This window comes from Thermobia domestica, chromosome 2 (assembly GCF_964235325.1).
Source record: "Thermobia domestica chromosome 2, izTheDome1.hap1.1, whole genome shotgun sequence".
In the NCBI taxonomy this organism is placed as follows: domain Eukaryota; kingdom Metazoa; phylum Arthropoda; class Insecta; order Zygentoma; family Lepismatidae; genus Thermobia; species Thermobia domestica.
This window is the reverse complement of record NC_137455.1, coordinates 376,196,272-376,209,167: the sequence shown is the minus strand read 5'-3', so window position 1 is coordinate 376,209,167 and position 12,896 is coordinate 376,196,272. Positions and strand designations below refer to the sequence as shown.

The window sequence follows — 12,896 nt, the reverse complement described above, 5'->3', positions numbered from 1 at the left end:
GGTTTTCCATACATGCATCACTATATATATGGAAAGGAAGGGAGAAATCTGGTTGGTTAAGTGCCGGCGGATTACTCATAATTACTCTAAGCTTATAAAACGAATCAAGTGCTTCCTGATCGATTACAAATTTTCGATCCTTTTTTAATAAATCATAGAGTTTTGTCGTAAGCTCTGCATATTTAGGCATAAATCGATTTCTCCAGTTAACTAATCCCAAAAATCGTCTAAGCTGTTTTCTAGTTTTAGGTATCGGGAAGCATCTTATAGGTTCATTTAACCTAAGGTCTACCTTTATCTCTGTTCCACTCACTATGTGACCCAAAAATTTTGTCAGTTTTGAAAAATTCACACTTCTTAAAATTTAAAGAAAAGTTAGCCCTTTCAAAAATGTCAAATACTTGTCGCAGATGTTCTAGATGATCAGTCTGTGTAACACTTTTCACAAGTACATCGTCTAAATAGAGAACTACGAAGTCACGAGTTGACTCATCAAAAAATTGCGTCATCACATGTTGAAATATGGCTGGAGAACTTTTAAGACCTTGCGGGAGCACTGTTAAGACGTATTGAGAACCCTTATAAATGAAGCTAGTACAATCGTACGAAGCTGGATGAATACTTATTCCATAGTATGCGATGGATGCGTCGTAAGTTGAGAACCAGTAAGCCTTCGCCACACGATGAAGCAGATCATTAATCTGCTCTACCTGCACTTGGGGAGCAATAATTTTTTCATTAATAGCCCTCAGGTTCAGTACAGGACGAACTCCTCCAGATGACTTCCTAACTACATGAACTGGATTTTTATACGATGATAACTTTTTCTTGGCAATACCTAACTTCAACCATTTTTCAAGCTCCGCTTCAAATTCCGCTTGCATTGTTTGTGGCACAGGATAGATAGGTTTAACGACTGGCAAATTATCTTTTAATTGTATTCGATATGGAGGCGCTTTAACTCTGCGAGGGTATTCCGAGAACAAACCCCGATATCGCATCAGTATTTTATGGAGTTCTTCTCTAATTTCATCTGGTATATCATTTCGTGAATTTATATACTCATTAATATCTTCCTCGTTTACATTACAATCAGAATTTAGGGACGATTCGGTGGTAGTCATTCTTTCTGGCTTTTCTTCAGATGACATATCTGGCGATATAGCTTGGCAGAGTACAATTGGGTCACACATAAAATTCCTTTTTCCCGTTTTTTCTAAATTAACAATCTCCAAATCCTCATACGGCACCTTCACTAACATCACACTAGGCTGGTCGGTAGAAACTGTCACAATATTACCATTACTATCTCTCATTGTAATCTTCTTTTCACCTCTATCCAAAATTACTTTAAACTGGTCCAAAAATGGGCATCCAAGTAGTATATCGACGCGCAAATACTGAATAACAAACATCGTCACTTCGAAAATATGGTCCTGAATACTTAAATTAAACGTCTGTACACCCTTAACTAAAAATGTTTCCTTTCCAGCAAACGCTCCCAACTTTAGGTTAGAATATGGTCTCAGCTTCGCTGATGGGAATCGCTTCTTTAGTTTACACCAAACTTCCCAATCCATAAGAGACAGTTCAGATCCGGAATCAATAATACAGGTTAATTGCAGTCCCCCTATATTTCCCTTCACTGTAGGGGAATTTGAGAAATACCTGACCTGGTTTTCCTTCTCAGATTCTTCTTCCTCCACCACAAAATTCACATCAAATTGTACGAATGAACTTGGATTAGACATATCACCTAAAGAATTTTCTTCTAAGTTAAACCTTGGAATATTTATTGGGCCACGAATTTCGTTTACAATGGGGTGTTCAGATTTTCCGCAGTTATCCTCCCTCACTAAACAAGATAACTGCGGGGCTAGTTTGTTGACTTAGGGATTGTTTCGTCTTCATCACTATGTCTAGGATTTCTAGAATGGTCCCTACTCTGATCGTTCTCCGAACTACCTTGGTTATTGTCATTGTTGTTCCTTTCAGAGTTATGATTTACATTTCGATTATTAAAGTTATATCCGTAACTATATCCTCTTCCTCGTCCACGACCATTTCTCCTATTATATGAACCGTTACGTCTGTTGTACGAACCAAATGTTCCATTATTACCTGACTGTGATCTTTGATTATTCCTATCCCAGTAAGGCTGATAATCTCGATTACTTCGATTGCCACTAAAATTCTGATATCCATTATTGTCACTATTACTATTTTGAGAATTTGGTGGTGATCTATTGTTAGTTTGTGTGTAAGTCAAAAATTCTGTCTGGCTACCGGTTTCAACTTGCGTTTGAGGCATCTTATGGGTTTTAGTTTGCCGCACAAAAAACCGTTTAGGCGGAGGGCGAGAATCAATAGAATTCGTTTGTCCTGCTAACGCAGCTATTTTTGCCGTTAACTCTTTAACATTTTTGCATAAATGAGAAGCTATAGTCCGGGACTCTTCTGGTGGCAAGCTTTTTACTACTAAGTCCACAATTTCAGCTTCATCCGGATTATTAACAATTTGGAAATAATCATCTATCAATCGCCAGGTAAACTCTATCAACGACGAATCCCTCACTTTGTCATATCGGCGAGATTGTAACTCCCACTTTTGCGCCCGTTCGAGTTGATCATTACAGTACATCTCCCGAAATAACCGTTCAAAATCCGCATAAGACTTAACACATTGAACGCCATGCGCGTGCATAGCACGCGCACGGTATTTTGGCCAAACTGGCCATGCACGTGCTATGGACGTGCAAGCAAATGTTATTATATAGTATTTTTTATTGCATGCATTTACATACTATTAGACTACAATATAAACAAAGTTGGTGTGGACAAAAGTGATCAATTAGTGGCGTATTACCCCTTCAGTCGGAAGCAACTGAAGTGGTGGAAGAAACTATTCTTCCATTTGTTCAATATGTCAGGAGCAAATGCATGGATACTATACAAGAAAACTAGAAGTAGACAAGAGAAGAACAATGCATTTAGCAGACTTTGTGCAGAAAGTGGGGAAAGCTTTGAGCGGAAAAGCATGTCGAAGCTCAACAAGTTCCTCAAACCTCAACTGGAACCAACAGATTGACCGGGAGACATTTTGCAAAGAAGGTTCCCGCTGCGCAAAAAAAAAATCCTACTAGATATTATAAGGTCTGTTCTGATGTAGGAAAGGTATATGATGGCAAACGGAAGCGAAACAACACAACGTGGATGTGTCCTGATTGTGATGTGGGTCTCTGCATGCCAGAATCTTTCCGTGTTTATCATACCAAGGCTAGGTACACTTAAGAACTCAAAGTACGGACTTTTTTCCTATATCGAAATTCATATCCAAGATAAACCATTATAGCTCGCGTTATGACGCATGTATGCTTGTAATGTTTGTTTGTGAATGTAGAGGAAGCACTGACCTTTCATGTGGTGTAATAAACACACATATTAACCTGTAGAATATTTTTTAATTCTTTATTGAAAAACACCAAAAATGGCTGGTTTTCTGAGTATTTTTTAAAACAAACACGCCGGCTTTCAAAGTGTTAATACTATGTTTGACACTTTTGTACCACGCTCGGGCATAAGATGTTAATTGCTCTTTTGCGATTTCTAAGCATTCCTCATCAGTTAGTGACGGGTAGTTCGATAAACATCTTTGGAGTTTTTCCAAGAACTCACGAGGTTTTCCTTTTGTAGTATTTCCATCGTATGTAGGGAAATAGCTACGGTCACTAAGTTTAGGTTTCTTTATTGATACTAACTTGGAGTCAGGTACAGTCTCTCTGCGATTCTCATGCGAAATAGAATTAGAAGTAAGATAGTTGCACGTTACCGTTTGAGTATTACTATTGGGAGGCGGTTTAACATAATGGCTATTATCGTATACTCCGGGAGTAAATACTCCACATCTTAGGCCTGATTCCGTCGTCTGTACATTTCCAACTCGCGGATAAAAATTAGGGCTTGGTTGAGAGATGCAAACTCCGCTGTTCATACCTCCAAACAGGTAAGGTGCTGACCAGGTGGTATTTACGCCTCCAGTTGTAATAATACTAGTAGTTACACAAGTAGTAGCTGCCTTTGTGGAATTGATGACGGTTGTTGGTTCCGCACTCACGGTCTTGAAGGTCGTTACATTTATAATCGATTTATCATGGTTTATTCCTTCATACCTTCTCTTCCGAGAAATTCCTAACTCGCCAGTATCAAGAAGTGTTGGCTTTAACTCAATAGCTATTAGTCAGTTATTAATTACACTAATATCCTCTGCAGTTCTTCTCTGTATATCATTTAACTTCTGTTGCATTCCCCGCATAGTGGCATCAATAATTGTAAATCCATTTCTACCTTCTCAGATTGTTTACGCAACTTGCTGACATCCCCTGTGTAAGAAACCATGTTCGATTCGTAAAGTTCAAGCCGAGAAGAAATGCCCTGAACGGTGGTATTTACGTCCCTCAACCCTTCTTGGGTTTGCATGGTCTGCTCCCGTACAGCAGAAACTTTAGCGTCAACTTCATTAACCTGAGTTTCAAAATTTTTAACTTGTTCGTTTACTGCTCCTATTCTTTTCTCTATCGCGCCATTCACGCGCTCGTCTACTTCCTTAATCTGAATCTTGAGATCATCTACTGATGTCGCTAGAGATATAATCTCAGAATTAGCTCTACCTAGACCGTCATTTAAATCCTGCTGTACTATGTCAATTTTCTTATCGATAGCATTAGTGATACTTCCTACTCTACGACTCATATTGTCGAATCTCACAGACATGTTCTCAAACCTATCCTTACAATCGTCCTGTAACCTTTTAAACTGGTTTTCATTGTTTAATTGAACACCTTGAATCTGACTTTCTAAATTCTCTATCTTACGATCTACATGAGCAGTTACTCCACTTATCGTGGCGTTTATTCTAGTAACCATAGATTCCATTTGATTGTTTAAGTTAGTCAACCGAGTATCCATAGTTTGATTATTTTGCTGCATCATTACTAGTTGTGTCATTAAATCTGACAATGTTATCTCCGTAGTTTTCTCTTCCAAGCGGTTGTCTTTATTGGGTTCGCTTCTCTCCATTGCATGCTCTAAAGTATTCCCATTAGCCGTACTACTTATGTCACTTGTTTCATTTCCCTGATTGGAAATTTCCTTTCTTATCGGTGTCGACTGAGGTTTAAGACCAACACCAATAAAACCATTCCTAATACTCGTATTTCCATTCATCGTACCATTACCAACGGTAACTGATATTGGCGGTTCCTTCCGACAGTACAAACATCGCCACCCCTGATCATTTTGTAATGCTACATTTTGTTCATCTGTCTCGGGTAAACCCAAGCAATTGAAATGATACCATTCATTACACTGCGTACACTGTACCCAGTACGTATATAAGTCATGTTCAGTACGGTCACATATGTGACACGGTTTATTTTCAGAGTTATTACTCCCTTTAAAAGTATTAGTCGTATTCGTTGAATCCATCGTTTACAAGTTTTACTCACACAGTTCAAACAATATAAATGTATCTGTTTGCTTCTTTTCATATAATAGCCTCACCACTAACCATGCAAGCTAACTTCCTAATATTCATTTTGCTCTCTCTATTTACTATCGTCTGCTCTCTCACTCTCTTAGTTTTTTCTCTTCGAAGACTTCAAAATCTTAGTGATTTCCCTTCGAAGACAAGGACATCACGCGTCCTGTCACGGTCGCCATTTTGTAACCTCCCCCTCTCTACCCCTCTCTGTTACCTTGTTAACCACCAGTAGATTTCCCGATGAAAACCACTGGAGGCAAACTTCATCCGAAGATTTTTTTTACCGTGTTACTTGCTCGCACAAGGAAACTAATTGGGGTAAAGAGAGAGAGAGGTAAAGTTTGGGAGAAAAGACGTAGAAGGCGAGTGTAATACTGATAATTAGTTCTTTAGTCTTTCAACCTTAAATTATATACGTACATATATATCTGGAACACAATACTTGCGATATCTCTAACATTTACGCACCTACGTCTCTCAGAATATAACTGACGATTAGTCACTAAAGAGTAACATTATTATTATTATTATTTTTCTAAAAGAATACGAAAACTAATATTATTAATGAAGTTACTATTTACATTTACGCAAGATAACTAAGAAAATTAACGAATAGAATGAAATAAAGAAATAGCACAAACTTACCATATATATATAGATATATTTCAATAAAATGAATATTCTGCAACGTTTACAAATGCGGCAGATGTCTGCACATAGAAACCTTTAAAATACTTCTCAAATTTTATGTACTGTCTCAGGTTATTTAGTTAAAAAAAGTTTTCTGTTTTTTTACGAAGATCCGTAGAAACGATGACTTTAGCACAATGGATTTTTTTTACTTTAATCGCCTTTAGAATGTCTCATTCGTTTTGATGATGCACTGTTTATAAATGTAGTCATATCATCACACAAATGGTGAACGTATCTGATAAGTTTTAAAAAATATGCAGTTACACATTCCGGTATTTCACACTATTTATAACGTCTGTAGTTTACTTTTAGAAAATACTCAATTTCATACGAGTTACAACGTGCTATTCACTTAATTACTGTGTATGTATCACACGTAGTTTTATATTAAACCTGACATTCAAATTCACAATCAATAATACAACAAAATACTAAGAATAAATATAAAGGATAATATCTAATAAAAGAGCTACTCAACTCCACTGTAATACGATATAATAACTACGATGGATTCCAAAGAAAAATCTTTTATCTAAGAAATACTTCAGTTACTGAGATTAACATATAATTAATACTAATTGAAACTATTAACAACTTAATTCGCACTATAACTGTGGAAGGAGTATCATACGGTTATCAAAATTGTTATCAAGGATAATTGTCCGGTCAAACCTTTAAACTTCTTAATACTTCCTAATCTGTGTGTCTGTACTAGCGTCTGCCGTCTTCGGAACTATACTCAATACCATCCTACATGTCAATAATTTCATGAACATATCACCACCTTTTACCGCTACTTGAATATGATTTTTTTTTCAAGTTGGAAATAACTCACAAGTAAAGGCTACTGATTTTTTTTAGTTAATTTAATTTTTTGTACTGTTGCCAACGATAATAATAATGATAAATTTTCCGCTTCCAATATCAGTAGTAAGCAATATGTAGCATTTCACTGGTCGTTCAGATCTCCTACGTAATATTAAGTGCAGTTATCGTATTTGTATTCCTTTTTTTCTCAAACAATACAGACTACAGAAGAAAAATGCAATAAGAAATTCTTTCAACTAAGCATGACGAAAATATTACTTCAACACTAGCAGCAAATTAAACAGAATACATATACACACACATAAATATTCGTATAGGCCCTTCTCACTATATGCATGTATGCGTCATATTTCAACGATCTATATATATGCATATCATTATCGTTACTATTTGTTTTAAGCACTATATCATGATAAGGTCGGAGCTTTAGGAACCCCTAAGATTAAGTATTATCTAACGCATATACTTCAGATAGAAACAAAGCAAAATAAACGCATTGAAATTTCTTTTATGCCACAAGAAGTAATAGGATTTTCGAGAGCATTAGTAGCATGAGATTGTCGGACAGACGAGAGAGCAGAGTATACACAACGAGAGCTACATTAGGTGGACGAATTTAGTTGGATCTTAGCAAAATACGGTTTGCCCGGTTAACGGGGCGAGCTTAGGTAGTTTTGCATTACATGGTTAGTGGGTTGGCTTTAGAGCTTACTCGTAATTCATTGTTACGGATGTATTGCCTACAAAACAAAGATATCTACATTAGCCATCTTTATACCGGAATAAACACACAACAACAATTCTTCAGAATAATTACGCTCTTTGTGAAGCTTATTACACCTATGAAATATCAGGTAATATTTCTCAAAATTCGTATTAAAATGAATTATTCATTAACACAAGCCAATTTATCACATGCTTGCACGTCCAAAGTTTACCAAGCTGAGCCACAATATACGGTGACAAACTTCAATCATAGAAATATAGCAACTTCTCTCGTTAGTTCGATGGCCTGCATAGAATTTTCAAAATAAGTCACTTACTCTTCTTGAAGATTTATATAAATACGTATATTTCTATTGTAAGATATCTTATTTTTATAAAAACAATCCAAAACTTGTTTGAATCACTACTTCTTTCATGCCACTACACCTTGCGCCAAAACATAAAATGCTTCTGCACATTTTCCTTTTCTTCTTCTTCTTCTTCTACTACTCTGCAAAATCGTCTCTCGTTCTGTCCTCCACCCTTCAATGCACACTTAGCTTAGGATTTTAGATTCTTATATCGTTAGTACGCCTAAAACAATGCTTTATAGTTTAGCATTATGCAAAATAGCTTACTAAAGATGTAAATTATTTCTAAATTGTTAAATTACTGATTCTTTAAATAATTTGTGGCCAGCAAAGTAGCTTTAATATCAGAGATTCACAAAATTATACGCAAAGAGTGTTATGGGGGCCACACAAATCTACATATGTGACATATACGTTACAACACTTTAAAGTGCTAAAAGGCATATAATTATTTAAATAAATAGTGCAACTATCTTGGTATTTTTATCTAATTTAAGAAAAATTCATGACAAATCTTTTAATTATTGCCAAATTTTATCATAGATCACGTAACTTAATATTTTCTAATTACAGAATTAAAAAAATATGCAAGCAGCATTTGTAAATTTATTGAAAGGTTACAATTCTTTATTGTATATATTTGTGACATCTGTTTATCAAACTTTGCACGATGGATAGAGAGTAGGTCCAGATGTTTGAAAAAAAGCGTGTATAATTTTCAAGAAAGAAATGATGAATTGATTATTATTATTATTATTATTATTATTATTATTATTATTATTATTATTATTATTATTATTATTATTATATATTTTGTGTGAAATTCGTGCAAGCTAAACACGTTTAATGTGTTATTTTGACACGTTAAAAGCTATGTCTCTTCGTACTATTTTAAGTGGAGGCATGCTGTGGTCAAACATTAGGGCAGACAGAGCCCCTAAATTTCCGTTAGCCTCCAGACCAGAGTGCATCATTATGCGCTATAGAAATAAACAATTTACATACTTGTAAAAGACATATTTGTAGAAGACAAATGTACTAATACACAACCTTTTCAGCATAGTTTTATACAAATGTCTTGATAATTCCTTAATGACATGTAAAAAAATATAATAAGTGAAATAACAATAATTGTATTAAGTGGAATGGCACGAAAGACATATGGAGTTAGAAAAAACAAAAGCCGAAAAGGATACCAAACAAGTATCAAATTCTGTGGACTCTGACTCAAGTTAGAGGGGTTGTTTGCCTGTCCGAAGGGACATCTAAGCGCAAGCATGAGCGAATGAAATTGAAAACAATGAGAAGCAACAGGAAAGATATTTAAAAAAAAAAAAAAAAAAACATCATTCGTGTTCTTTTTTTAATTGTTAGAGGATAGGAAAATGGGTATAATTAAGTTTCCAGGTAAATCAATGCTACTCTCTTAAATGAGCCCCAAATTTTGCAAATAATTTCGATTAGGTCGTCCAAAACTGTGCTCCCCTACAACCGGTTTCGGTTTTCTTCAAAATTGTTATAAACACATAAAACTATTTCTGTGAAAACGGATTCGGTTTCCGGAGAACAACGAAACACTATTCAGGTCAGAAATAGAACAAATTAAAAAAAACGGAACCGGTTTTAAAGAAAACCGAAACCGGATCCGGTGAAAAACCAAACCGGCTTTGGAGAAAATCGAAACCGGTTCGGTGAAAACCGTAAACCGAAAAACCAGTTTTTGTGCCCACCACTAATATATATAGGAGAGGGATATATATATATATAGTTAATTTCAATGCAGTTTCCACATTACCCTTTTTACTAGGTGACAGAATAGCAGTCTCAACAAAGCTCCGAGATAGTTGAGTGGGAAGAGAGGAAGCCTAGAGTTCCGAGTAAACTAAGGCTTTGGGTTAGGTATCTCGTTGAGCTCCGAGCAAGCTGAGTGAGAAGAGAGAAAGCCTAGATTTCCGAGTAAACTAAGGCTTTGGGTTAGGTATCTCGTTGAGATCCGAGCAAGCTGAGTAGGAAGACAGAAAGCTCAGAGATCCGTGTAAACTTAGGCTTTGGGTTATGCATCTCCTAGAGGTCCGAAGCAAGCTGAGTGGGAAGAAAGGAACCCTTGATTTCCGAGTAAACTAAGCCTTTGGGTTAGGTATCTGCTAAAGCTCCGAAGCAAGCTGAGTGGGAAGAGAGGAAGCCTAGAGTTCCGAGTAAACTATGGCTCTGGGTTAGGTATCACCTATAGCTCCGAAGCAAGCTGAGTTTGAAGAGAGAAAGCCTAAAGTTCCGAGTAAACTTAGGCTTTGGGTTATACATCTCCTTGAGCTCCGAGCAAGCTGAGTGGGAAGAGAAGAAGCCTAGAGTTCCGAGTGAACTAAGGCTTTGGATTATGCATCTCCTTGAGCTCCGAAGGAAGATGAGTGGGAAGAGAGAAAGCCTAGAGTTCCGAGTAAACTATGGCTCTGGGTTAGGTATCACCTATAGCTCTGAAGCAAGCTGAGTGGGAAGAGAGGAAGCCTAGAGTTCCGAGTAAACTATGGCTCTGGGTTAGGTATCACCTATAGCTCTGAAGCAAGCTGAGTTTGAAGAGAGAAAGCCTAAAGTTCAGAGTAAACTTAGACTTTGGGTTATACATCTCCTTGAGCTCCGAGCAAGCTGAGTGGGAAGAGAAGAAGCCTAGAGTTCCGAGTGAACTAAGGCTTTGGATTATGCATCTCCTTGAGCTCCGAAGGAAGATGAGTGAGAAGTGAGAAAGCCTAGAGTTCGGAGTAAACTAAGGCTTTGGGTTAAATATCTCCTTGAGCTCTGAGAAAGCTGAATGGAAAGAGAGGAAGCCTAGAGTTTCGAGTAATCTAAGCCTTTGGGTTAGGTATCTCCTAGAGCTCGGAAGCAAGCTGAGTGGGAAGAGAGGAAGCCTAGAGTTCCGAGTAAACTACGACTCTAGGTTAGTTATCACCTAGAGCTCCGAAGCAAGCTGAGTGGGAAAAGAGAAAGCCTAGAGTTCCGAGTAAACTAAGGCTTTGAGTTAGGTATCTCGTTGATCTCCGAACAAGCTGAGTGGGAAGAGAGGAATCCTAGAGTTTCGAGTAAACTAAGTCTTTGTGATAGGTATCTCCTTGAGCTCCGAGCAAACTGAGTAAGAAGAGAGAAAGCCTAGAGTTCCGAGTAAACTAGAAGGTTTGGGTTAGGTATCTAAAAAAAGAAGAACAACCGGCTCAGGTAATTTTGTTCATATTTTATATACAAACATTTCATTAACATACAATCAGCATAACAGATTTCTTTCTTTCTTTTTTTTTAAAAAAAAATCTTTATTTTACGCCTGGGTGTTAACAACAATGTAACGTGACGTAAGCCGTTTCATCTGAACAGGTGAAAGGGGTGTTTAATTTTGTGATGTTTTTTTTTTTTTTTTTTTTTTTTTTACAAGTGATTTTCTCAAAAACTGATCAGCCGATTTTTCTTCATATTTGAGAAAGATAAATTAACAACCCTATGATATTTTAAGGAAGCTATTTCTTACGGAAAAACAAGAAATTGTGTATTCATGGAATAAGCTTTATCAGACGATTTTATCGAAACCTACTCAAGCCATTTTGTTCAAATTTCATTAAATATTTCACTGGAAACGCTATAATGTGGCGTAAGCAGTTTCCACAGAAGATGTCCACAACGGATAGTTTGTTCTTGAAGGTAAATCTTGTCACATTTTGCTCTCGCCGAAGATTGAAACAGAGTCTCCGTAGGCACCGTTGGCGTGGGATACCTGAGTTGGATTGTCGGCGTGATCTCATGTGTATGGAATGCTTTATTAAAATGTAGTTCCACGCAGGCCCGTATCCACGGGGGTCTAGGGGGACCGGGCCCTCCTAAAGTTTTGCTGGCCCCCTAAATTTTCACGGTAGCCTTGGAAATGAACTATAATATGGTGATTAACTATTATATGATTGGTTTCGCCCCTCTAACTTCTACCGGACCCCTCCTACATTTTTGGGCTGGCTACCGGCCTGGTTCACGTCTCATATAGCCTCACTGCTGAAAGTGACGCTAAACTCAAAAATCTAAATCTTAATCTTGTTTTCGGACGGTTTTCTTTTAAAAGTCCTTAGTCGATTTTGTTCAGATTTCATAAACGACAATATAATGTGAGGTGAGTCGTTTCTTCTGAAAATATTCACAAGGAATAGTTTAATCTTGGAGGAATGTTTTCTTCGAAGTTATCTGAAAAACCTCTTTTATAATTTTGTTAATACTTAATAAATAAATAAATAAATAAATAACTGCAACAAAACTTGATTTAATTTAGTAAAACGAAAAGAAGGAAGTTTAGTATGGTGTTCTATATCTTTTTTTCATTTCTTTTTAAATATATATTTTCAATAGATTTCTCGGATATTATTAATTAAATAGTTTTAAGTAGTAACGAATATTATCTTAATAAGCTACTCTAATCTATCTTCATTTTACAACCACTAAATTAGTAAGAGTATGACAGTATTAATTGCCCCTTACAATCACATTGACCACGTTAGGGTTAAGCAGTTTATTTGATGTTTGTGGTAAAGGCACTCTAGTAAATAATAAAATAATAATAATTTAAAGGTTGATAAAGAAAATTAATAGTTCCATTACGCTGGCAAAACCCTGAATTAGTTACAACGTACTTCAATAAATAGAATTTCATTATAGAAAGTTTAACTGGAATGTTAGTTTCTGTGTGGGTTATTAAACAGTTTTGAAATATCGATATTATTATAATTACTATTATAGTAAGT

General features: G+C 36.3%; 1 protein-coding gene across 1 annotated transcript; it reads right to left on the bottom strand.

Moving 5' to 3' along the window:
• Nucleotides 1–281: 281 nt before the first annotated feature.
• Nucleotides 282–1,751, bottom strand: LOC145679629 (uncharacterized). Its single transcript, XM_081750204.1, has one exon. The coding sequence runs from the start codon at nucleotides 1,749–1,751 to the stop codon at nucleotides 282–284; it is 1,470 nt and encodes a 489-aa protein (XP_081606330.1).
• Nucleotides 1,752–12,896: the final 11,145 nt, after the last annotated feature.

What these genes read in the sequence shown, in the direction of transcription:
- LOC145679629 (XM_081750204.1), bottom strand. Translation starts at nt 1,751, where the DNA reads ATGTCTAATCCAAGTTCATTCGTACAATTTGATGTGAATTTTGTGGTG.